Genomic DNA, 27,832 nt, shown 5'->3' with positions numbered 1-27,832 from the left:
GACTTCAGCTCAGGTCATGATCTCACGGTCTGTGAGTTCAAGCCCTGCATCGGGCTCTGTGCTGACAGCTCAGAGCCTGGAGCCTGCTTTGGATTCTGTGTCTCCCTTGCTCTCTGCCCCTCCCCTACTCATGCTCTGTCTCTCCCTCTCTCTCTGTCAAAAATAAACATTAAAAAAATTAAAAAAAAAAAGAAAAATGAGACAACACTTTTCCATCTTGTAAACGTGAAGCTTTAATCAATCTTCATATTTGATTAATAATTTGAATGGCTATAGAATTCTAGTTTGAGAATAATTTCCCTCAATTTTTTTCCATAATTTTTAAGTATAATTAACATTCAGTGTTATATTTTCAGGTGTGCAACACAATTCAATAATTTCATACCCACCCACCTCCCTTCTGGCAGCCACCAATGCTCTGTATTTGAGTGGGTTTTTTTTTTTGTCTTTTTTTTGTTGTTGTTTCCTAAATTCCACATATGAGTGAAATCATATGGTATTTGTCTGACTTCTTGCACTTAGTGTTACACCCTCTAGGTTCATCCATGTTGCTGCAAAAGCAATATCTCATTCATTTTTATAGCTGAGTAACATTCCAGTGTGTATACACACAACGTCTTGATCCATTCATCTATGGATGGACACTTAGGCTGCTTTCATATCTTGGCTATTGTCAGTAATGCTGCAGTAAACATACGGGTGCATATATCTTTTCAAATTAGTGTGCTGTACTTTTTGTAGCTTCCGTATTTTGTAAGTGGAAGTTTGTACCTCTTAATCCCCTTTCTCTTTCACCCATTCTCCCACCCGCTCCCTCTGGCAACCACCATTTTGTTCTGTATATTTAAGAGTCTGGTGTGCAGGGTTTTTTTTTTTTTTTTTCCTTTGTCTTGTTTTATCTTTTTATTTTGTTTCTTAGATCTTACACACGAGTGAAATAAAATTTACCTTAGAATTTGTAAGGCATCTTCTAGCATTCTGACCTATTTATTGAGATCTAGTGATTCTGAAATCTAATCTGTTTTTTGTGCCCTTATCTTTATACTTTTGCTGCTGAGGCTTTTGGTATCTTTATCCCTGTCATTCTAATATTTCATGATGAGGTGACTTTATATGTTTAAAATTCAGTTTTCTAGCCATTTTGTGGGCCCTTACATTAAGGATACTTGTAATCAGAAAATTGGTTGTATTTTTTTTAATAATTTCTATGCAGTGGTTTTCTTTATTGAACTCATTCTAGTGGAAGGTTGGTATTCTTTGATTTATCCTCTAATTCTCTTTTTATTCTCCTATCTTTGTCATTTGGTTTCACACACTGGGAAACTGTCAATATCTATACCTTGTCTTGAGTTATTTTAGTTATGTTTTTAATTATCAGAAGGTTTTTCTTTGCATTCTAATTGCTTTGGGGTCATAGTATTCTACTCTTATTTCTTCCATAAAACATCTATTTTCTTTTTTTTTTTTTTTTCAACGTTTATTTATTTTTGGGACAGAGAGAGACAGAGCATGAATGGGGGAGGGGCAGAGAGAGAGGGAGACACAGAATCGGAAACAGGCTCCCGCTCTGAGCTGTCAGCCCAGAGCCCGACGCGGGGCTCGAACTCCCGGACCGCGAGATCGTGACCTGGCTGAAGTCGGTCGCTTAACCGACTGCGCCACCCAGGCGCCCCAAAACATCTATTTTCTTATATTGATTACAGTTTTTTTGAGGGGCAATTCCTGATTATCTCTTTAACCTTCATACACTTTCTTTAGGGTGAGGGTGGGAGTGGTTTTCTGGTTTTCCTATTGACGATTTCCTCCAAAAGTTGATGATTTTCTGCAGCTCCTTATTATTTAAAAATAAGGCACTAGAGAATTGATTGGAAACTCTGCATTTGCATAGAGTTTAACGACTGAGTTTCCCTGTCAGTCAGTTCTTGAAGGTCTGTTTTCTTGGAGACCCAGTTTCTCAGAGAAGGACCCTCTAATGCCCTACCTGCGAGCAAGAGAAATATGGGCAGAGAGGCTAAGTAAGGCTCAAGAGTTCAAGGTGTGGAATTCCATTATTTTTTCATCAATCATCTCCAATTCAAGAGTCTCCCTCCCCACCCCCCACCCCATTTAATTTCTTCAGAGAAGCCTCTGATCTGGCCAATGAGGAGTGTATCCAGTGCTGAGCCTCTTGGCCCTGAAGGTATGAGTTTGTCTTCCTTCCTATTGGTCTTCTTCATTCCCTTTATCCTCTTTAGATATTCCAAAGTTACTGAAATCTATTTGATTCACTCTGACTTTGTGGGATTGAGGGAGGGGAAATGAATACATATGGTCACACCACCATTTTTAACTGAATCTGGTTGTTTATTTTTTTAACCAGATGTCTATTTGCCTTCCCTTCCTGTTTCTCTACCTCATGCCCACTGTGACAATAACTTAAGGTATGTCTGGTGTGTTTTTCAGTGTCTAGGTAAGCAGAGTTTGTTTTTCAGGGAGAACAAGATAGAATCTTATTGGAATTCCAGTGGGGTGATTATCCTTCTATCTCATCGCTGAATGAATTCTAAATGTATGTGCCTTGAACAACCTCCATGTTCTATTCAAGTGTTTCATAGAGAAATCCATGCCATAGATTGTATTTTCACCAGTTTGTATTTCCTAAGGATTAGGTAAGGAAGAAAAAGAGGAATGGAAGTTTAATATGCATTTTGAGTCTTGTGTCAAGCAGTGTTTTAGGTTATTCATATGTTATCCTTTAACCTCACGACTACCCTGAGGTGGGTATCATTGCCACCTTATTGTGAGAAAACAAGATCAGCAAGGTTAAGCACCTAGCCCAAGGTTGCTCAGCTGACAATGGACACTCAAATGTAGGTGTCCGATTCCAAATCCCATGCCCTTTTATTCTACGCTCTACTTCCCAATAGTAAAAACTATTAAACCCCAACTTAAATTTTAACACAAAGAATTCATTTTAATCTAATTAAGATAATTTTGAAATTAGCTTAAATTCACTAAAATTAATCCTTAAAACATTCTTGCTTCACAACTTTTATTACATATGATAAATAGATATAAATATGTTCAATGGGTATTGTTCTTTAATTTCAACTCTGACTTTTCCTTATCAAAGCATTCATAGATCTTTTTTTATTTCTCATCTGAGAGTTCTCTGTCCTTTTCAGACCATTATAACCCTACTTAAAAGCAAACTTCTTGGCTTTATTTCTGTTAACTCCCACAACTAGCACAAAACATTTGTAGAAACTTGAAATGGTAAATCCTGCTATTCTGCTGACACTTGATTTTAAGAATTTTATAAATGTTACGATAGCAATGCTTAAAAGTCAATATTTTTGAAAGGTATGCTTTCGTCATTTTTCTGACCTTTTAAACTTTTTATGGTCTACCCACGCTAAATAGTTTTCTAGTTTGTTCCATCCAGGGAGGCAGGTGCTCATGACTCTGGATGTAGGCTCCCAGAGGACAAGAGTGGGGTTTTCATCTTGGAATGTGCCATACAATCTTACAAAAGTAATGTCCTAGTTGTTGTGATTTGTATAAAGACATTAAGAAAAAGTAAACTTACAATGATGGCCCCAAGGAACTGTTTAGATGAGTTCTACTTGCTAAACAGATTTTATAGAAGAATCAGAAATGTTCATTACCCCTTTGTAGTACACACAACTATACTATTAGAAAGCTAAGAAAATAAATTACAAAATTTAAACTTGAGAGTTTTTCCTGTTTTGTTTTGTTTTTAACTATAGATAGTGCTTACATTTTGAATAAAAATTACATTTACTGGGTGATGGGTACTAAGGAGGGCACTTGTTGGGATGAGCACTGGGTGTTATATGTAAGTGATGGAATCACTAAATTCTCCTGAAACCATTATTACACTATATGTTAACTCGTTTGGATTTAAATAAAAATTTAAAAATTTACATTTACTCTTACAGCAAAATAAACCTGAGTTCAATAACTAATGTTGGCATGTTTGTAATGATTGTTCATCAAATCTTATTATTGAAGAAAACTAATCAGATGATTGGGTACTATAGTTATCTGTCACTGGGGTGATTTTTCCTTCTGATTTTCTGATATTTTATACGTATAAAATAATATTGTATAAGTGAAAATTTCTGTAAAGTATTTGCATTAGTTATTGATTGCAACTTTGTTTCAGGTTTTATATTTGAAGGTGAAAATAATCACAAAACTTGTCCAAAGTCATAATTTAGACAATATTAATTATATTGAAATATAATTGAGATATTAGCTTAGAACTATAAATTCATTGTGTTTGTACATAAATATAAACAATATGTATATTTAAAATAACAATTTAGAACATGAAATAGAAATTAAAATTATAATTATCGGGGTGCCTGTGTGGTTTAGTTGGTTAAACCACTGACTTCAGCTCAGGTCATGATCTCACAGTCAGTGAGTTCGAGCCCCCAGTCAGGCTCTGTGCTGACAGCTCAGAGCCTGGAGCCTGCTTTGGATTCTGTAGCTCTCTCTCTTGATGTCTCTTGAAATGAATAAACATTTAAAAAAGTGTTATAATTACTACAATGACATGAATGCAATGTAAGTTTGCTGGATATGTTTGTTAATAATGTATTTCTTTGTCCCTTAAGTTGGGACTCAAAACATTTTTGCAAATGAATCTGACTTAAAAAAAATTTAAATGTCTGGAGTTGCAAACTTTATATTAATCAGAAGCAATGCAATAGAATATGAAATATTTCATATTCAGTAGTGATTATTTTTAAGACCAAATGCTGTCTTGGCTTATTAAAGCTGTATAATCAAAGAATGTCTGTAACAGGTTAAAAAGAATTTTCAAACTCCATTTAATTTTGAAACTCTACGTATAATCTTTCAGGAAATACTGTGAATAGGGTCACTGTTGATAGATTTAGTATCTTACTCTTTAGTGCACATATGCATTGAATTAAAGGAACAGTAGCAGTACTATTTTACAGAGCTAACACCCCACTCTTACTATGCATATTTTGTCTTTTTTTGTTTGTTTAAGCCTATTCTATAGTCTGGCTATTTATTCTAACTACGTTAATGTGTTACTTCTGTAATGAGGAGTTCTATTTAAAATAGTGTCCTACCAGTGTAGGGCATGCCCCTAATTACAGAGTGGTTGCATAAAACTCATCTGAAATTTTACTGAAATTGGGCTTTACCCTTAGATATGTAGATGTTACTGGCTTCCTGAAGATTTCAAAAACCGTGCTGTTCCTGGGTTCAGATGCAGCCTTCTCATTTTACTTAAAGAATGCTACAGGCTTCTTAAAAATCAAAAAGAATAGATAAAACATACATGCATGTACACTTACACACAAGTGTTTTATTCCGCAAAATATCTAATTTATGGTCTGTCTTGACCTGAAACTCATTTCCCTATTATGTCATTTCATAGATCAATCTTGTTTTGTGATAGTGTTGTAAGGACATTTATCATATAATTACCAAAAAATTTAAAAAGTCTCCTGCCAAATAGTTATGGTCAAAATTTCCCATTAAAATTTTTTATCTTTGCTACAGAAGCATAACACAGTTCAGTTTTGCAAAAGATCAAAGATAAATAATACATGTTCCTATATTGAGAAATTAGTTGATATTTTTAGAACTGGCACTTTAAGGCTAAGGAACACACAACTAAATTCTCTCAAATTATTTCAAGAGACACTCTAATACCTGATTATATTTTTTGCTATCATTGTGTTTAAATCCCACCATTTTATACATAGTAGTTTGATGCTTCTTCAGTCACATGTAATGGAAGTGATTTCTGGTTTGTAATAAAGTGCATTCAGATTTAGATCTGTAATGTGCAACGATTGCTTTCCTGGGAGTTTGGCTCTTCTAAAACAAAATGATTGTGTGAATGCTTTTGTTACCTGGTTGTAGGTTTTCCTGGGTTGTCTGAGGAAATGGGCTAATGCCTGCCATACAATGAGTAAGTGGATAGATATGACGCCCAGACATATGGCTATGAGCGTTCACATTTTCGGCAGATAACTACGGACCTTGCTGTCAGGAGACAGATGATGTGCTAGCTAGAAATAAAGCAAAAATTCACTTCATCCAATTTTTCCAGTTTTATTGAGGTATAATTGACATGCACCAATACAGAAGTTTAAGGTGTACAGCATGATGATTTGACTTCTCTTGTGAAATGTTCACTGCTGTGAGTTTAGTTAGTATTCATCATCTCATATAGACACAGTAACAAAAGCAAAAATAATTCCTTGTGGTCTTTTAGAATTTATTCTCAACAGTTTCCTGTATATATTATCACACTGTTAACTATAGTCATCAGGATGTATGTTACATCTCTAGTACTTATGAAGTCTCTACCTTTGATCACTTTGCTCCAATTCCTCCCTCTCATCGTCCCCCACCTCTGGTAACCAAAAATCTTATCTCTGAGTGTTTTGGTTTTTGTTTTTTTAAGACTCCACATATAAGTAAGATCATACAGTATCTTTCTCTGAGTTATTTCACTTATAATGCCCCCAAGGTCCACCTATGTTGTTGCAAATAACAGGATTTTCTCACTTTCTATGGCAGAATAATATTCCATTGTATATATGTGTACCACAGCTTCTTTTTTTTAATTTAAGTTTATTCATTTATTTTGAGAAAGAGCATGTGAGTCAGAGAGGCTCAGAGAGAGAGAATCCCAAACAGGCTCCACATTATCAGTGCAGAGCCCAATGTGGTACTCGATTCCACTAACCATGAGATTATGACCTGAGCCAAAATTGCTTAATTGACTGAACCACCCAGGTGCCCCTGCCATAACTTCTTTATCCATTTATCCATTGATGGACCTGGGTTGTTTCCATGTCTTGGCTTTTGTAAATAATGCTATGAATGTAGTTCATTGAAGTTAGTATTTTCATTTCCTTTGGATAAATTCTCAAAAGAAATGGATCTTATGGTAGTTCTATTTCTAATTTTTTGAGGATTCTCTATACTATTTTTCCATAGTGGCTGTACCAGTTTACAATCTCACCAGCAGTGCACAAGTGTTTCCTTTCTCCACGTCATCACCAGAATTAATTATTCATTTTTTTGGTTATGGTCATCCCAATAAGAGTGATGTGATACTTTTAATTTGTATTCCCCTGATTATTAGTTATGTTGAGCACCATTTCATGTACCTGATGGTGATGTTTTCCATTTCCGAGAACTGGAGTTAAGTAAACTTCATTTCCTTATTTTGTTTAGCAATTTAAGTGTCTAGAATCAACATCTGTCACAAACTGTCAATTCCCTCCTTTATGATATCTTTACAAACAAAATAATAACCCACACCTCAAATATTAAAAATAATCTTATTCTGGAATTATGTACAACTTTATTTTTTTTTTTTTTTTTAATTTTTTTTTCAACGTTTATTTATTTTTGGGACAGAGAGAGACAGAGCATGAACGGGGGAGGGTCAGAGAGAGAGGGAGACACAGAGTCGGAAACAGGCTCCAGGCTCCGAGCCATCAGCCCAGAGCCTGACGCGGGGCTCGAACTCACGGACTGCGAGATCGTGACCTGGCTGAAGTCGGACGCTTAACCGACTGCGCCACCCAGGCGCCCCATGGAATTATGTACAACTTTAAAAACAAGAATAGACTTGTTACAAAGTGAGTCATATTAAAATGATTAATTCCAACTTTCCACCTTGGAATTGAAAGTGCTATCCAACCTGCACAACTCTGGAGATTGTATTTCATTTTTAGAGCTTGAAAATCCTATATTTGTTTCAAATTTTCTTTTTGCCTTAAGTAGACATTTGTCTTCACCTAGTTTATGGGAATAGGCAGTTCAGGTTACTTGTATTTAATGTCAGCACTTCTGAAGTAGATTGTATTCTATTTCTACTATCCCACCGTATTTATGAAAATATCTCAGAACTTAACACTATGTTAACTAAGAACAATAGGGATGATTTTTAAGAATTCTTTTGATGAGAATGCAGGAAAATACACAGTGTTAGTAAAATCTCAAGGGAGTAGGATGGTATCAGGAATATAAAAGAGAAAAACAAACAAAAAAATTTGCTGAGTACCAAAGAAAAGAATTGTCATGTTTGAGTATTCCTATCAAGTAGGCCAATTTGTGGTATCTTTGCAACTCAGAATGTATTGTGGTTTGCAAGAGAGAGGGTAGCATTTCACTAGTTATTCACTTTATGAAAACCTCATTCCAGCTAAAACATGATTCTTTGCATAACATGATCTCTTCTACTTAAATCATCATATAGAATTCATCAGACTTGATAAATAATATACTTACTCCCCTTCAAATCTTGAGGAAAAAGAGCTCTACTTTAAAAGTGCAACCAAGCATAATTTATTTTGCAATTCTTTGTGCTTTATGTCTGTCTTTCCTAGAGAACTTTGTGTTTACAAACCAATAAATACATTCCAAGGAATTTAAAATGTGTTAATAAATTACCTTAGAGTTTCAGAAAAACAAAAGGAATTGCTTACACCAAAGATCAACATCAATTAATCAGCCGATATTTACTCTACCTGCCTTTTTGTGGGCGATGTGGGTAATCTTTAAAAGGTCCTTGACCTCCAGAAGTCTGGGTAGATAAAGAATGTGACAAAAGTAGAAAATGATGAAGTGCTAAAACCAGAGTGAGACTCAGAAGAATTTAGAGAAGTGAAAGATTGACATGTATTTACCTTAGACATAGGATTGACTTAGAGCTTTAAGGATAAATCACATTTAGCAAGCATCAAAGGAAGTGATTAATTGAGGTAAAAGGAAATAATGTGAATTAGGCACTCTTGTTGAGTGAATATGTCACATTAAAGAGAAAGTTACTGTATTATGCCTAAGTAGAGCAAAGGTGTGTGTTGAAAAGTAACAGTATAAAGTCAGAAAGGTATGTTGACTGAAATTTAATGGATCAAGAAAGCAAAAAAGAATATAAGTTTTGATTTACTATTGACGGCAATAGGAAACCATTGTCAGTTTTTGAGCCAAAAAATGTTTAAAATTATGTTTAATAATAGTCTTGGTTAGGCGCCTGGGTGGCGCAGTCGGTTAAGCGTCCGACTTCAGCCAGGTCACGATCTCGCCGTCCGTGAGTTCGAGCCCCGCGTCGGGCTCTGGGCTGATGGCTCAGAGCCTGGAGCCTGTTTCCGATTCTGTGTCTCCCTCTCTCTCTGCCCCTCCCCCGTTCATGCTCTGTCTCTCTCTGTCCCAAAAATAAATAAAAAAAAAAAAAAAGTTGAATAGTCTTGGTTAAAGATTAGAATAATGATGAAGAGAAAGACGATCTTGAGTTAGAGTAGGAGACACTATTCAGTTTTGTGAAGAATAATCTTGGCTTTGATAGTGCACTACAATGTCTGAGTTTACATTCCATTCATAGATATTGCTTGTAGAGGAAATACATCACTGAATTCTAAAGTAGAATCTTTAGTATCCCCTCTTATGGTACATAGTTTAATAAATGAATGGTCATTTTTATCAGAAATATCAATAATCAGCTGCATATTTACTGTGTGATTCTTGGATTTCTTGGCATTGTTAAAACTCAGAATTTTACAAAACAGACACATGGGCAATGCCCAGAGAAGACTTACTAAACAAATATATGACCATCCATCTTTGTCCATCGACAAGCTTACTTCTTCAAAACTGACTTTAAATATCACCTTCTCCTTGCTTGAGTACTTATCAAACATCGCAAAAGGAATGGTTACTTTTCAGAATTTCTTAAATCCATAATTTTTATTGTATTATTTTAATGGTCTTTATGACTTGTGCTTTTTTCTGATTTTTATTGGGTTTAATATTCCGTAGATCTACTTTGGTATAATTGATTTAATAGGTGGTATGTGTCATTTAGATTATAAATATTTTGAGAGTAAAGGGCAAAAGCAAAAGGTGTTTAATGAATCTGTGTCTTCAACTCTTGGTATATAGTAGAAACTCAATAATAGAACAAATAAGTTACCAAGTATTTTTACATCTTCCATAAGAACAATTGTGTTGATCTTAATTATCCACAGTAATGCTTGCTGACAGGAAGAGTAATGAATGCTCTTCTGTTCTAAAGATCTAAAGCTTAGAAATAATAATATGTACCTCAGGAGAAAAACATTTTTCCATGTGTGAACATGTATATATACTTCCTGATGATATATGCTTCATGCTCAATAATATGTAATGTTTCTGGTATAAAAGATAACATACTCTTTGAAAAACAGATAGTGAAGTCAAGAAACAGGGAAGTACCCAAGTCAGAAAGAACAGAGCATAGAGCTAGATCCAAGAGAGAAGGTCAATAGGAAAGAATGCATACTCACTTTAAGTTACGAAGTTCCCTTAGGGATTTTCACAGAATAAAGTGTGTTCTAAGTGACCTGTAAGTGACATTTCAGATATGATAATAAGTCTTAATAATCAAGGCACTGAATTAAATCAATTGCCTACACAAATGAGATATAGTATTGCAGATCATATAAAATGATAAATTATCCCCCAACTGTTTTTTTAATTTAAAACATTTTAAGCATCTAATAGTCTGTATTAGATAGTCTCACAGTCTTTGAACTATAGATAAAATATATAATATATTATCTAATATTCTCAGAACTCAGTGTATGTTTCTAAACGAAACCATATGTGAACAGCTGTCTCAGAGGTATGATAGGAGTTGTCTGGAATCCGTGTCTTAAGTTTTCTCTGGTACATATATTATGCTGAAAATTGCCAACATCCTGAAACCATGTAAAGGAAAACAGTAGAAAAGGAAGCTAATATTTATTGAGGACGTACTGTATGTAACAGGACTGGATTAGACCTTTCATATTCTTTATCTCATCTTTATATTGAACCTGTAATATTGGTGTTATTATTCCCATTTTATAAATGAAGAAACTGAGTCTTGGACAGGTTATGAAATGCACCCAGAGTCACCCTGGTAGTAAGAAGCAGAGCTCTTTCAAAGAGCCCAAGCTGTTTCCACAACACGGCTCTGGCCTCATTAAATGGAAACTGGCTGAAAAATGAAGTCATTGTTTCACTTATATCTTTACAGAGATTTTAGTTATCTTTTTACTGAATATATTGGAGGGTTGATTGTACAGAGATATTTTTCCAGATTGATGCAGAAAACAAACCTGAACTGGAGTGCACTTAAAAAATAAGTTTTCTCCTTTCTCAATCACAGTTCCCTGCATTGAGAAATCATTGCATTTTCTTTATACATCCTAAGCATACTTTGCAGTGTGGGAAACATATAGGGTTAAAAAAAGAATAGTGATGACTATACAAAATTTAAACGATCATGTGTGGTAACCAGAGTTAGCTTCAGATACTCTTTAACCTTAGGGGATCTAAACCATTTACGTACCAGAAGAATGCTTGGTATACTGTAGACACTACTTCTTATGGAATTAATGGATAGCTCATGTCCGTCAATGTACTTCAATGTCCATTGATGGTCCAGGGCAGATGGACAAATTTTAAATTCTCTCCAGTTAGAAATATCCAAGAAAGCAATGATGTTTTGATTGCTTCGTTTTATATATTTTGAAGATAAATTAGTCAAATAAAATGAATCAAGTATATTCATGTTTATTTTCTAGTGCTCAGCTTCTTGTGGTAAAGGTTTAAAGTACCGTGAGGTGCTTTGCATTGACCAGTTCCAAGGGAAATTAGAAGAAACATATTGCAGTCATCTACGGAAACCTCGAACTCACAAAGCTTGTAGATCTGTCAGATGCCCTTCATGGAAAGCCAATGGGTGGAAGGAGGTAAGTGATGTATTTTATAATTATAAATGTATTCTTGCATTTATAAAGAAAATCTCAAATCCCTATGTTGATATAACCTTGAAAATTTTACTCCACTAAAATGTGTTTTACTCTGTTAAACATGATTTTATACTATGCTCTGAATTAATGTACAGTGTTAACACACTTGCTAAGTCTATATCTAAATAACAAATGAGTCCGTTGATTTTTTGTGACTATTGGTGATCATATTATTCCAGGTAGTTTAAAAGTCAAGTATAGGGGCGCCTGGGTGGCTCAGCTGGTTAAGCGGCCAACTTCAGCTCAGGTCATGATCTCGCAGTCCGTGAGTTCGAGCCCCGCGTCGGGCTCTGTGCAGACAGCTCAGAGCCTGGAGCCTGTTTCAGATTCTGTGTCTCCCTCTCTCTCTGACCCTCCCCCGTTCATGCTCTGTCTCGCTCTGTCTCAAAAATAAATAAACGTTAAAAAAAAAATTTTTTAAGTCAAGTATAGATGATGATATATATAACAACGTCCTTGTTTCCACACCAAAATCTTGGATTTTGAGCTAAGGTTACGTTTTGGAGAAGGGACTGCTAAGTTCTAAACAGGAGCATCATTGGAGTCTTTTAAGAGTTAGGAACATGTCAGAACTAGGTAGCCTGAGCTGGTCGAAGGCTAGAGTGAACACACCTGGAAAGACTCAGCAAAATCCATGCCTACTTTTCAGCATTGTCTCAGGCCACTGAATCTTAGGGACAATGGATAACTTGTTCACTAAGAGCCTTAGTATTGGGCTAAATATCTTATCTTGAATAGTGTGATTTAGTTGCAAAAAAGACTTTCCAACTCTGAATTTATATAGTTGTTATGTTTTGCTTAAAATCAGGGTTTGCCTGGGCCACCTGGGTGGCTCAGTTGGTTAAGCATCTGACTTTGGCTCATGTCATGATCTCATGGTTCGTGGGTTCAAGCCCCACATTGAGCTCCATGCCCACAGCTCAGAGCCTGGAGCCTGCTTTGGATTCTGTCTCCTTCTCTCTCTGCCCCTCCCCCCCCCCACCCCGCACGCTCTCTCTCTCTCAAATATAAATAAACATTTAAAAAAATCAGGGTTTGCCTTACTTTATCTGCACCAAGATATAATGCACCAGAATAATGGCAAAGTGGTTTTCCCCAAAGGGTGAAACACTGTAAAGTCACTGAACGCAGCACTGAACGCTGCATGTGGCAGAGACTTTCTAATTCTGACACCAGCCAGGAACCACTGGGGGATGGGTGTGGAAGTGGGACAGACTTTGGCTTCTTGGCCACCAGCATTCCTGTTGATCCCCAGGATTCTTCTGCTGTGCAGCTGCTGTGGTTGGTATTCATGAGGGATACTTTCTGACCCTTGACCTCCAGCCCCACAACAGCAAATCAATCATCAGTGCTAACAAATTGGCCTTGGCTTACCACCAAGTATGAAATTATATAAGACTCACTAAATGGATGTGTTTAAGGGGTTTCTAAGATACAGATATGAATATTCAAAGACTATAAAAAAACACAGATGCTTTTGTACAGAGTCTGCTTTCTTCTCTTTGAATTGGTTTTCCTTGTCATAGAAATTAGCTTCATACACCCACACAGTCCCCAAATCTCTGCCAGAAACAAATGACCATTTGTGAAGTCGTTGGCTTTTGATTTATTCTATAAAAAGTACCCACATGAAGTTAACAATTGCAGGCTGTCACTGTGCTACATGTAATAATATATTCAACAGAAGTGTAATTTCAGAAGTAGTTACGAGCTAATCACCGGTTGCTACTCTGTTCCGACTGTATAAATTGTAACATTGCTTTAGTATAATCACTCACTATAAAATAATTTCATTTTATTACTATTTTACATTATACCTCAAGTGGAAAGACTCATTTAGCAAATTGTGACCACAAAGGTGCTCCAGTGAGTTTTGAGGTAAAACTCTCTTCATTTGGTATTTGATATCATTTTTCAAGGAAAGGATTTAGTAATTCATTTTAGCAACTGCTGCCAAACAGAAACAAGCATTGGTGTGCAGAGCCATTTGTCCTCTCACTCCAGATGTATACCTTTAGAGGCAAAGTAAATACTAGAATCATTTAGGAAGGAAAAAAAAAATCTCCCTCCACTTTCTGAAGAGTTCTTTTGAGTTCATAAGAGTTCTTTTGTTTGTTCTGTTCTGTTTTGTTTTAAACTTAATTTTACCTATTTGAGAATACTAACTTTGCTTGTATAGTCAAGTTTTTAAGGCATGGTGCTGGAGACCTCATTGTTTCATGCTGCATCTACTTAGGTCAGTACCATCCAAATGTAGCTTTTATGCTCAGAAAAAAAAAAAAGTCCAGAATTCTTGCCTCCTCTTGATCATGGCTAATCTGCTGGACAACTTGGAAAGAGGATCTTACTCAACCCACTGAATCTAGAGCCACGTGATATCAACCACTTGCCTGGTTCCCCTTCTCTGAGACCCATCATTTTCTTTCTAGTATTTTAAGATCAGAGCTGGAACCAAAGGTGATAGAAGTTCTGAAATCTCACACATGTATTGACTGGGGCCCCCTCTCCCAAAGCCCCTGGAAACACTTTTTTTTTTTTTGAAACTATATGCTAAATGCTAACATTTTAAGTGATTTTGTATTTCTCTAATTCCATATTTCCCAAATACATAAATCCATATTCATATATTTTCAAAAATTTCTGATGTATACATATATATCTCTTATAGCCTAAAAGATAGTAGATCTTAATTAAGTCCCAATAGCCTCTGATCAAGAGCCCAGAACCTTTTCATCTCTCTTCCCCGGCCAAGCGATATTCCTACCAGTGAAGATAGGCTGGAGCCCCAGGACAGGGAAGATGTGTTTTTGCTCTGGGACTGAGTGAACTATGCTTCTCAATCTCTTCTGGTTGGTTCCAGCAATCCTGTTTTTGCATTTCTATGCTGCCTGTTCATTCTCTTCCTTTCTCCTCTTTCTTGATACTTAAGATGGCCTTTCTTTGAGTGGCCTCAGATGACTAACTCTCCGGTTTAAGGCATGTATCAAGAAAGTTTTCGAGGCAGAAATAATTTTATCTCTGCAAGAAAAGTGAAAAAATTGGGAATAGGAAGGGAGCAACAAGGGACAGCCACTTCCTGACCCTGTGAAGAGTCAACTACAGCTATAGAAGTTAAGTTGCTTATATCTGCAGCAGGCAAGGAAGTTGGGGGGGGGGGAAGCATGTGAACACAGGTCTATTTGAGCTTTCCCTACTATAGTTGCAGTCATAATTATTTCATTATCATCATTGTATACCAGGTCATCGTTATATTTCCTTAGCAATATATTGCCACTCTTACAAGGGCACCTACAGTCAACAATTGTAGATTGTCACTGTGTCACATAGTGCACATTCAATAGAAATCTAATTCCTATGTGTACTGAATTCATTGCAAGCTTATTTTTGTTAAAAAAAGGTATGTTGTCTAAGTACAAGATACATAATGGATTTTACAGTTTATGGGGAAAAACAGTTTAGTTGATCACATATTAAATATGATGTAGTTGTCTAAATTACTAGCAACATAATAGGCCACAGTAGTGATGGATAGTGTTCAAATCTTTGGCACAGATCCTGGTCAGATTTCTGGAGCAGTGCCTTTTCCAGGACCCACACTGTAAGAAAAGTCTTGACAAATTCCCACATCCCCAGAGAAGTACAGTCAAATGGTTACAACCATTCTATGTCAGTTCCATTGTATTCTACTGCAAGTAAGAAAAGTCCTAATGATGAGTGGCTTCAACTCAAAGACATTCCTTGTTTACATAACAAAACCAGAAGGTCAATGACTTTAAGTTTGACTCAGCAGCTTTACAAGGTCAAGGTGCTGGATTGGCATTTCTGTGATTTTATTGGTCAGCTCCTACTGGTCATAAAATAGCTGCCACAGTTTTAGGACTTACCCCTTTATACTTTCCCACATGAAAGTGAGTATGCATTTGTTCTGTGTTGGAAAGGAGGACAGATTCCAGATGGTCGGTAAATGTTTAAAGACGACCATTTCAGCTCAATCTGGGCAAGTATTTGTTAACTTTAGAGTCACCCAAAAATGGAATGACTGCTTTCAGGATACGGCGAATATACCCAGACTGAGGGTATGAAAGTATAGGTAGGTTTGATGGTCATTCATTTACTGTTGCTGTAAAAGGAATTTCAAAATCGAAGAGAAATGGAAGTTACACATTCCTAGAATCTTTCCTAACTCCAAACGTTCTACTATTGAGAATACTGCTGCTACATTATTTTTTTTTTTTTTTTTTTTTTTTTTAGATGTTCCGAATGTATATTTTATTTTATTTTATTTTATTTTTTTTTTTTTCTGAAATTTATTGACAAATTGGTTTCCATACAACACCCAGTGCTCATCCCAAAAGGTGCCCTCCTCAATACCCATCACCCACCCTCTCCTCCCTCCCACCCCCCATCAACCCTCAGTTTGTTCTCAGTTTTTAACAGTCTCTTATGCTTTGGCTCTCTCCCTTTCTAACCTCTTTTTTTTTTTTTTTTTCCTTCCCCTCCCCCATGGGTTCCTGTTAAGTTTCTCAGGATCCACATAAGAGTGAGACCATATGGTATCTGTCTTTCTCTGTATGGCTTATTTCACTTAGCATCACACTCTCCAGTTCCATCCACGTTGCTACAAAAGGCCATATTTCATTTTTTCTCATTGCCATGTAATATTCCATTGTGTATATAAACCACAATTTCTTTATCCATTCATCAGTTGATGGACATTTAGGCTCTTTCCATAATTTGGCTATTGTTGAGAGTGCTGCTATGAACATTGGGGTACAAGTGGCCCTATGCATCAGTGCTCCTGTATCCCTTGGATAAATTCCTAGCAGTGCTATTGCTGGGTCATAGGGTAGGTCTATTTTTAATTTTCTGAGGAACCTCCACACTGCTTTCCAGAGCGGCTGCACCAATTTGCATTCCCACCAACAGTGCAAGAGGGTTCCCGTTTCTCCACATCCTCTCCAGCATCTATAGTCTCCTGATTTGTTCATTTTGGCCACTCTGACTGGCGTGAGGTGATACCTGAGTGTGGTTTTGATTTGTATTTCCCTGACAAGGAGCGACGCTGAACATCTTTTCATGTGTCTGTTGGCCATCCGGATGTCTTCCATAGAGAAGTGTCTATTCATGTTTTCTGCCCATTTCTTCACTGGGTTATTTGTTTTTCGGGTGTGGAGTTTGGTGAGCTCTTTATAGATTTTGGATACTAGCCCTTTGTCCGATATGTCATTTGCAAATATCTTTTCCCATTCCGTTGGTTGCCTTTTAGTTTTGTTGGTTGTTTCCTTTGCTGTGCAGAAGCTTTTTATCTTCATAAGGTCCCAGTAATTCACTTTTGCTTTTAATTCCCTTGCCTTTGGGGATGTGTCGAGTAAGAGATTGCTACGGCTGAGGTCAGAGAGGTCTTTTCCTGCTTTCTCCTCTAAGGTTTTGATGGTTTCCTGTCTCACATTTAGGTCCTTTATCCATTTTGAGTTTATTTTTGTGAATGGTGTGAGAAAGTGGTCTAGTTTCAACCTTCTGCATGTTGCTGTCCAGTTCTCCCAGCACCATTTGTTAAAGAGGCTGTCTTTTTTCCATTGGATGTTCTTTCCTGCTTTGTCAAAGATGAGTTGGCCATACGTTTGTGGGTCTAGTTCTGGGGTTTCTATTCTATTCCATTGGTCTATGTGTCTGTTTTGGTGCCAATACCATGCTGTCTTGATGATGACAGCTTTGTAGTAGAGGCTAAAGTCTGGGATTGTGATGCCTCCTGCTTTGGTCTTCTTCTTCAAAATTCCTTTGGCTATTCGGGGCCTTTTGTGGTTCCATATGAATTTTAGGATTGCTTGTTCTAGTTTCGAGAAGAATGCTGGTGCAATTTTGATTGGGATTGCATTGAATGTGTAGATAGCTTTGGGTAGTATTGACATTTTGACAATATTTATTTTTCCAATCCATGAGCAGGGAATGTCTTTCCATTTCTTTAAATCTTCTTCAATTTCCTTCAGAAGCTTTCTATAGTTTTCAGCATACAGATCCTTTACATCTTTGGTTAGATTTATTCCTAGGTATTTTATGCTTCTTGGTGCAATTGTGAATGGGATCAGTTTCTTTATTTGTCTTTCTGTTGCTTCATTGTTAGTGTATAAGAATGCAACTGATTTCTGTACATTGATTTTGTAGCCTGCAACTTTGCTGAATTCCTGTATCAGTTCTAGCAGACTTTTGGTGGAGTCTATCGGATTTTCCATGTATAATATCATGTCATCTGCAAAAAGCGAAAGCTTGACTTCATCTTTGCCAATTTTGATGCCTTTGATTTCCTTTTGTTGTCTGATTGCTGATGCTAGAACTTCCAGCACTATGTTAAACAGCAGCGGTGAGAGTGGGCATCCTTGTCGTGTTCCTGATCTCAGGGAAAAAGCTTTCAGTTTTTCCCCGTTGAGGATGATGTTAGCTGTGGGCTTTTCATAAATGGCTTTTATGATCTTTAAGTATGTTCCTTCTATCCCGACTTTCTCAAGGGTTTTTATTAAGAAAGGGTGCTGGATTTTGTCGAAGGCCTTTTCTGCATCGATTGACAGGATCATATGGTTCTTCTCTCTTTTTTTGTTAATGTGATGTATCACGTTGATTGATTTGCGAATGTTGAACCAGCCCTGCATCCCAGGAATGAATCCCACTTGATCATGGTGAATAATTCTTTTTATATGCCGTTGAATTCGATTTGCTAGTATCTTATTGAGAATTTTTGCATCCATATTCATCAGGGATATTGGCCTGTAGTTCTCTTTTTTTACTGGGTCTCTGTCTGGTTTAGGAATCAAAGTAATACTGGCTTCATAGAATGAGTCTGGAAGTTTTCCTTCCCTTTCTATTTCTTGGAATAGCTTGAGAAGGATAGGTATTATCTCTGCTTTAAACGTCTGGTAGAACTCCCCTGGGAAGCCTTTGGGACGCAGCAAAGGCAGTCCTGAGAGGAAAATACATTGCAATCCAGGCCTATCTCAAGAAACAAGAAAAATCCCAAATACAAAATCTAACAGCACACCTAAAGGAACTAGAAGCAGAACAGCAAAGGCAGCCTAAGCCCAGCAGAAGAAGAGAAATAATAAAGATCAGAGCAGAAATAAACAATATAGAAACTAAAAAAACTGTAGAGCAGATCAACGAAACCAAGAGTTGGTTTTTTGAAAAAATAAACAAAATTGACAAACCTCTAGCCAGGCTTCTCAAAAAGAAAAGGGAGATGCTGCTACATTATTGACTCACTGAAATAGATCACAGTTAAGAATAACTATGGTAAAGTCAAAACCTAAATCTGTTATTAAGAAATTATAGGGGCACCTGGGTGGCTCAGTTGGTTAAGCATCCTACTCAATCTCAGTTCAGGTCTTGATCTCAGGGTCATGAGTTCAAGCTCTGCACTGGGCTCCACAGTGGATGTGGAGCCTACTGGAAAAAAAAAAAGATAAATAATGCATCAAGAGACAAGACATCACTATTTGAATTTTAAATAATTTATGAAATAGCAGCTTGGTTAACCTACTTTTGCAATGCACGTTCTGGCATTTCTAGCAGTTGCTGAAATGACTACAGTACCTGTGGATTGGTGAAAGTTCACCTTCTCCAGTTCCACTGTCAAGTCTTTCAAGTGCCAGCCTGTGCAGTTACAGTATATTACGTATAAATCGGATGTTCGTCTGATTGTTCCTGTCTGAATTAAATAATGCTATGTTGGTGAGTTAGTGCATTCAATATCTGTGTTATACTTGTAATTATAGTCTCCCATTGACTTCACATTAGTTATCTGGATTTTAAAAAAAGATAATATGTAACATGCTTATAAATCTGGAGTTCTATGAAGCTGTTAAGTAAGCTTAATATATTTTAGAGTTAGAGATGTGCCATGAGAGGTCATTCTAGTAAGTCACTTGACTAAAGAGTGAGTAATCATATCTTCTTAGCATCCACCCCTGTGGGGGAGACTGACCAGGCAAAGGTTCTGCTTTGGAAATGTTGAATTTGGGGTGCCTTTGACGTATCTAGGTAGAAAACACAGGAAAGTTCTTGTAAATACGTAAAACATTCTTGTAAATACATGGAAATGCAAATGTTGAGGTCAGAATTAGGATCAAGGCTGGAGAGAACAGATTTTAAAAATTGGTGCATAGAAGAAATTGCTCAGAGCGTTCAGAGGGTGTATACGCTCAGAGCGTTCAGAGGTTATAAACAGAATCCCGGAATCTGCTAATATTTACGGATGAACTGAGAAAATAGAGTCAGGTAAGGACTCTGAGAAGGAGCAATCTAAAAAGAATAGAGGACCTGGAGCCCAAGGGGATTTCAATCACAGAAGCCAGAATGGCTCCACAGAAAGTGGTCAGTGATGCTGAATGTGTCCATGAGATTAAGACCAGATTTGAAAAGTTTTTGTTGGATCTCTCAGTTAGGGTTATTGATGATATTGGGTTAAGAAATATTTCATGTAAGCCATAAATTCTCTTTTCTGTTCAAATCTAAAATTGCATCAAATTGCTTTTTTCTATTCTTATCTTAAAAAAACTGAAAAACAAAAAGTTACTTGTTTTCTTTCAGGCAATAGACCATTTTTTTTCCTTTTAGGGAAGAGGTCCACAGTAGTAGTTACCCATGGTCACAGTGGATTTTTCAGTGAATTTTTTGCTATGACCAAGGGACCAATAAACCACTGTGGCTTATTGAATTTCAGAAAATTATAATTGTCTGATAGAACAACTTGCTAAGCTGTGTTTTGTGAATTCTTTTTTTCCAGGATTTTTTTTTTTCAGGTTTAGAGGCAGGAAGTTTTCCAAATGTAGTTTATATTTCTGAAATTATCCCTGGAAAATGTTTGCAGGAGCCTTATTTTATAGGCTAAACATTTTCAAAAGAGGTTCAGATAAGCTAAACTACATCTAGACATTTTAGTCTGCTTAATATTGTGCCCTGCACCGAACACACATTAAATTCTTGTTTTCTCCATACAAAGGAGCTGAGTTTTGTGAAAGCACTCAATGAGGACAAAATTCAACTGGTTACGCATAGAATGAAGGTAAATGTAAGCTATGTAGATATGTATACTGTTCTTCATAAGTTAAAACATATATATAAATTCTCTTTCAAGTCAGTGGTTATTACTTGTACACACAAGAAAGAAAACTAAATTTTCGAGTGCATTTAGAATGAAATGCTGCAACAGTCTGTAAGAGAAATTCAAATATACAAGTTCTTAGCTTTTGTGGGATATAAATATTTTTTCATTCATGGTAAATCCATATTCTGCAGGTATATACATTTATTGTTGCAGAAAAAGAAATTTGTTACTCTGAGACTCCTAAAGAAACATAAAGTTTGGTGAAGGACCTTATTTTTTTTTAAGTTTTACTTATTCATTTGAGAGAGACAGAGACAGCATGACTTGAGGATGGGAAGAGAGAGAGAAGGAGAGCGAAATCCCAAGAAGGCTCCACGCTATCAGCGTAGAGTCAGATGCAGGGCTGGAACTCACAAACGGTGGGATCATGACCTAAGCTGAAACCAAGTTGGACGCTTAACTGACTGAGCCACCCAGGTGCCCTTGCAAGACCTGAGTTTTTACCCTAACAATATCACAAGTGGGAACAGTGGGGCAACCCCAGATATTCCTCAGTAGGACTTCCAATCCTTTCTGGAATAACCCAGAGTATGTATGTGTGTGTGTGTGTGTGTGTGTGTGTGTGTGTGTGTGTGTATGTATATATATGTGTGTATATATATATATATATGTATATATTTTTCATATATATTTCATATATATTTCATATATATATTTCATATATATATTTCATATATATGAAACAAACTCACAAATTTTATCAGTATCACTGGGCGTTCTCCATACTTTATTAATGTTGGCACCACAGCTCTTGGTTGTGGTCAAGCTGTGTTGTAAATATGAGCTGGCATTCTAGAACTGCAAGGGCCCAGAGAGGTTACCAGCTCCTTCCCCATCCCCCAAAGGCAAGGACAGCTTAGGGTAAGGCGTCAGAAAGAACTGAACTTCATCTTGCCTTCTAAATTGTTTTTTTAATGTTTATTTATTTTTGAGAGAGAGAGAGAGAGAGCGTGAGCAGGGGAGTGGCAGAGAGAGGGAGACACAGAATCCAAAGCAGGCTGCAGGCTCTGAGCTGTTAGCACAGAGCCCAATGTGAGGCTAAACCCACGAACCGTAAGATCATGACCTGAGCTTGAAGTCCGATGCTTAACTGACAGAGCCACCAAGGCGCCCCTCATCTTGCCTTATAGAGGCAGAAGCACAGGCAAGTGACTTACCATCTCTGAGCCTCAGGTCCTCAATGCTGCTGGTCACAGGTCCAGAACTGTTGTTAGCAATAAATCTAGGGACACATCCTATGAAATTTTACAAATAACACAAAATCTTTGAACAGATGAGAAAAAGGAAACCTGAGAGGCTATGGCAAGATTGTCTAAGTTTACAGTTTGTACAACCAGCTTCCCCAAACACTTGTCCATTGAAACACAATCATGAATCAACAGATTAGCAAATATTTGGATCCCCAAACTGTAATGGTGCAAGTATAAAGGTGAGCTTCACACAATCTTGGAAATTATTGTTCCTTTAAGGGAGATTATGCATACAGTCTCAGGATTTAAGTGATGTTTAAAAGCAATGTAGTAGAATAGTTTCATTGTGCAGTGAGTTTTATAGATATTAAGAATGTTGAAGTCAGAATAGTTTTCAACTGGGATGGAGTGCCTGGTATAAATTCTTGTATAGTTTGTCATGGTTTCCAAAAGGCTTGAGTAGGTACCACAATATAAAAATCTATTTGCGTACTTGTATAGATGCTTCACCCCAGACAGCCTTAAAAATACTGATTGCATGTCTATTCTACCCAATGCCTGATGTAATGTCAGGCTATGTTTCAAAGAAACAAGAAAATAGGCCATGGCACTCTTTTGCTATCTTTACCTAATTTGATATTTGCTCGCTAATTGTTCAACTCACTCGGGCGTCTTTGTAGTGCTCTGTGACCTGTGGTCCTGGAGTTCAGCAAAGGGATGTGTACTGTCGGCTGAGAGGCGTTGGTCGGGTGGCTGAAGAAATGTGTGCTGGATCCACCCGGCCTGATTTTCAGCGGCAATGTTGGCGTCAGGACTGCATGCAGTACCAATGGGTGGCAGGAGAGTGGCTGAACGTGAGTATTGAGAAGTAAACTTTGAGAGACACTGCATAAAAGACTGACAGAAAAAAACCCCATTTTGTCATTGCACCTCTAGTGTTCAACGTCATGTCATAAAAAAGAGACACATCGGCAAGTGAAGTGCATTGATGCACAAAACATTCAAGTGAATGACAGTTTCTGTGAACCTTCCACCAGACCTCTTTCAATCAAGAAATGCAGGAACCCTTCCTGCAAGTATATTGTGGTAACAGGAGACTCATCACAGGTAAGGCAAAGAAAAAAGTTAAGAAGTTTTGCTCCTGAGTCTAAAAACAACTGAGTCTAACATTTGATGTGGTTGAAACTGGGTCTAAATTTGTGGGGCCAGATAGTGGTATTCAGAGCAATCTAAGCAATGGAACCACGCATGGATGGTGCAGAGAGAGTAATAGCAGCATGTATGTTCAACTCTAGCTCGGTTCTCAAGTCTCAATTGCGGCCAAAGCAACCACCAGGAACAGTTTGGCAAACTGGCCCTGAGGAATTGCCTGCTGTTTAAAAACAGCTTTCTTGAGGTATAATTGACAAACAATAGACCACACATATTTGAAGTGTATACACCCATAGAACCATTACCATATTCAAAATGAAGAGCATCTCCATCACCCCCCAAATTTTTCTTGTGTGACTTTATAATTCCTTCCCCTCTCCCTTCCAACTACAGATAACCTAATGTGGTTTCCATGTTAGTGATCCCTTACTATATTATTTTGCATTTTCTAGGGTTTTGTGTAAATGGAATCGTACCATACAAACTACTTTTTGTCTCATGATTTTGATGACTTTAAGTATTTTGAGATTCAGTCAGGTTGTACTATGTATCAATAGTTTATCCCTTTTTATTATTGAACATTAATCCAGTTGGATATCTGGATATGGATATCTCCAAGTCCACTAAAATCTTCTGTGATGTCTGATCTGCCATTAATCCCCATGCAGTTTTTTTTTTTTTTAATCTCAGGGACTATAATTTTTATCTTTAGAAGTTTGATTTCAGCTTTTTTAGATTTTCCATGTCTCTACTTTTTGAGTATGCTACAGTTATTGATAACTCTTTAATCTCCTTCTCTGCTAATTCTAATGTCTATGTGTGTGCACTTACAGCTGAGGGAATTTTATTATGCTCTCAAGTTTGTGCAACCATCACCATGATCTACAGCTAGAACATTTTATCACCCCAAGAAGAAACTCCATATACAATAGTAGTCATTCCTCATTGCCTTCTTCCCCCTGGTTCCAGACAACCACTTACCTGCATTCTACATTGATGGATATTCCTGTTCTGGGCATTTCATATAAATTGAATCAGACAATATGTGGTCTTTTTTATATGGCTTCTTTCACTTAACATGGTATTTTAAGGATCATCCATGATGTAGTATATATCAGCCATCATTCCTTTTTATGGATGAATAGTATTCCATTTTAGGTATATGCTACATTTGGTTTATTCCTAAGTTGATGGACATTTGGGTTGAGCCACTTTTGAACTATTCTGAATAATGCTGCTGAGAGCATTTCTTTCAGTTCTCTTGGGCAAATACCTAGGAGTAAAGTGGCTGAGTATTATGATAACACTGTTTAACTTTTGAGGAAATTCAAAACTGTTTTCCAAAGTTGCTGCACCATTTTGCAATCCCATCTATTTTACATGCCTGGAATAAATCTCACTTGGTCATGGTGTATAATCCTTTTTATCTGTTTTTGGAACTGTTTTGCTTATGTTTTGTTGAGGACTTTTGTGTCTACATTCATTAGAGATATTGCTCTCTAGTTTTCTTTCTTTCTTCCTTTTTTTTTTTCATCATATCTTTGTCTGTCTAGTTTTGGTATGAGGGCTATACTGGCCTCATAGGATGAATTAGGAAGTGTCCCTTACTCTTCTTTCTTTTGGAAGAGTTTTGGAAAGTTTAATGCTAATTCTTCTTTAAACATTTCGTGGAATTTACCAGTGAAGCCTCTGGTCCTAGGCTTTCCTTTGTGTGAAGTTTATTATTATCATTATTATTATTATTTATTAGTTCAATCTCTTTTCTTGTTATAGTTCTATTCTTTCTCCCTCCACCCCAGCACATATGGTTGTTGATGTCTTCTTATTTAATGACTTCTTTTTTAAACTCACTGTAAAGTCTGTACTCTTTGTCACATGTAATCACCGAAGTTTTGCTTGATTAGTTTAATTATGAGCTAATGATTGGGTTGCGATTTCCTTAGACACCTGGAATCAATCTCCAGCCTTTGCCAAGAATCTCTGTTTGTGTAGGAACCTTTAACACTCAGCCAGATAATTGACAACTCGTCCTTAAGCTTACTGTCCTGCTTTTGTGCATGGCCTGGATGTCAACCAGAGGTGAAAATGTAGGCCTGTCCCAGGTGCTTCCCGAGCATGTGTGCAGTCCGGGACATGAACTCACACCTATGCATGTGCACAGCTTTCTAGATTTCTATGAATATATTGGAGCTTTTCACTGCCATTACAGACATCTCATTTCCCAGATTTTCCTCTTAACCTTTTTTTTTTTTTTATCTGGCTTATTTTTTGCTCCAACTGTTATCCCTGTTCTGGGAGCTGCAAAGTTAAACAGTGGCTTTTAATTGGGTTCAATAAATGTCCCTAAGGGGAAAAAGGCTTTTAGCACTGAGTCAGGTCAAGTCAAAGAAAGAAAGAAAGAAGTTAAAGGAAAAGAAAAGAAAAGGGAATAAAAGAAAAGAAAGGAGGGGAGAAAGAAAGAAAAAAAGAAAAAGAAAGGAAGGAAAGAAGGAAGGAAGAAAGAAGAAAGAATGAAAGAAAGCCTTGCAGGTGGGATCTTCTTGAAAGCCATCAAGCAATTCAAATTATGACAATTCTGTGGAAAGGGGGATTTGAAAAATGTCCAACCCAGTTGTGCCTCTCTTGTGGCTACCAGGCTGCTCTTTTCACCATGTTTGCAGGGCTCTGGACTTTCAAGGCTACTGTGGAGCTAGAGAGGGGAAAATAGGTGTAGGGTAAGTCAAAACACCACAAAGCTCCCTCTTCATCCTGAAATTTAGGCTTGTTTATTAAATAAATGCTTCCTGGATTGTTGCAAGCCTTTGGTTAATTTCCAGAGTTCTGGAAAAGTTAATTCTGACAAATTTTGCCAGTTTTCTCATTGCTGTTATGGAGGAGAGAATTTTTAGAGGTCCTACTTTTCACTGCCCCCTCTTGACCTCTTTTGATAGATGGATTTTCTCCTCATTATGGGTTATATTTTCCTGCTTATTTGCATGCCAGTTAATTTTTTAAATTGCATATTAGACATTATGAATTTTACCTTTTTGGCTGTTGGCTATTTTTTTTATTCATATGCATATATTTTGAGCTTCATTCTGGAATGAAGTTACTCTGTCTGGAAACCATTTGATCCTTTCTTGCCTTGCTGTTAAGATTTATTAGGTCAGGCTAGTACATTGCTTAATCTAAGGTTAATTATTCCCCTCTACTGTGGCGAGACCCTTTTGAGTACTCTACCTATTGTCCCATGTATATAAGATTTTCCAGTCTAGCTGGAGGGAACAGGCACTATATTTGGTCTCATGTGAGTACCAGATATAGTAATTTCTGGTAAGACTTCTGGTTTGTTCATTCTTTGGCCTCGGTTAGTGTCCTCACATGTATGTGTATACTGGTTGGAACCATGCTGTCCCCTTGTGTTTCCTTTTCTTGTTCCAAGATCTGGAAACTCTCAAAATAGTAGGCTAGAGCAATTATGGGATCATAATTCCATATGAATTATGGAATTCCATAATTCCATATGGGATGTTTTAATTCCATCTCCCGGGTATCACTATACTTTATTGCCTAATGTCCAATGTCTTAAAAGCCATCGTTTGATACATTTTGTCCAGACGTTTCTGCTGCTTCAGGTTAGAAGGCAACTTATTTCTTGTCACTCCATTATTGCTGGAAACAAATATATTTGTCTATTTTTCATCTTTAATAATATCACTTACCTGTTTTAGTCAAATGGTATTATATATCACAGTATATATATTAAGATAAATGTATGCTAACTTATATATAATTACTAGTAAGTTAAGGATAATAAATGTTCTTTATTTTAGATAAGAACCCGTAATATGTTCCATTTCTCTGAAGCTGTGACTTTCAGGAGATAAAGCTTCATCCAGTTAAACTGTTAGCAATGTAATGGAAAACAAAAGCAAAAAAGCACAGGCACTACAAATAGACAGTCTAGCTGGAATCTGCATCCTTTCCATTTATTGGTACAACTCTGGAAATGTTATCCAATGTCTCTGAACATTTGTTTACTCATCTGTAAATGAGGCTAATAAATTAGATTATAGTCCAGTATATATTAAGCACCTGGCAAACATAGGCCCTAATTAAGATTAAGGGCATCTTTTTCTCTCCTTATAATTGTATATTTTTCAGTGTGCAGGTAACTGCAGATTTAGTTACCGACAAAGGATTACATACTGCATTGCAGTCTGGTCTACTGAGAAATATAAGCTTCATCAGCTTTGGCCGATAGACTATCGAGAATGCCCTGTTCTGCCTTCCCCTCAGGTTTACAAATGCAATTTTAGGAGCTGTTTGCATGTGGCCACTTGGAAAGTTGGAAAATGGAGCAAGGTCAGTATATAATTATGAATTTAAAACCTTTTGAATGAGACTTTCTAGGTTTAGTATGCCTGGTAATCTGCATCGCTAACTAGATTGTCTCATACCGCTTTTGTCTAAAAACCACTATCAGTTTCTTGTATAAGTATCTCTTTTTC

At 36.8% G+C, this 27,832-nt stretch overlaps 1 protein-coding gene across 1 annotated transcript in view; it reads left to right on the top strand.

Annotated features, from left to right (window-relative positions):
• The window catches only part of ADAMTS20 (ADAM metallopeptidase with thrombospondin type 1 motif 20), a 177,520-nt gene that overhangs the window by 118,463 nt on the left and 31,225 nt on the right, over positions 1 to 27,832 (top strand). The window contains exons 29-32 of the mRNA XM_047867224.1: positions 11,619 to 11,786; positions 22,871 to 23,044; positions 23,127 to 23,297; positions 27,486 to 27,686. Of these exons, the coding sequence (XP_047723180.1) occupies positions 11,619 to 11,786; positions 22,871 to 23,044; positions 23,127 to 23,297; positions 27,486 to 27,686 (714 nt within the window). The remainder of the gene's footprint in view (positions 1 to 11,618; positions 11,787 to 22,870; positions 23,045 to 23,126; positions 23,298 to 27,485; positions 27,687 to 27,832) is intronic.

Source organism: Prionailurus viverrinus, chromosome B4 (assembly GCF_022837055.1).
Source record: "Prionailurus viverrinus isolate Anna chromosome B4, UM_Priviv_1.0, whole genome shotgun sequence".
Classification (NCBI taxonomy): Eukaryota; Metazoa; Chordata; class Mammalia; order Carnivora; family Felidae; genus Prionailurus; species Prionailurus viverrinus.
This window is presented reverse-complemented; position numbering and strand designations above follow the sequence as displayed.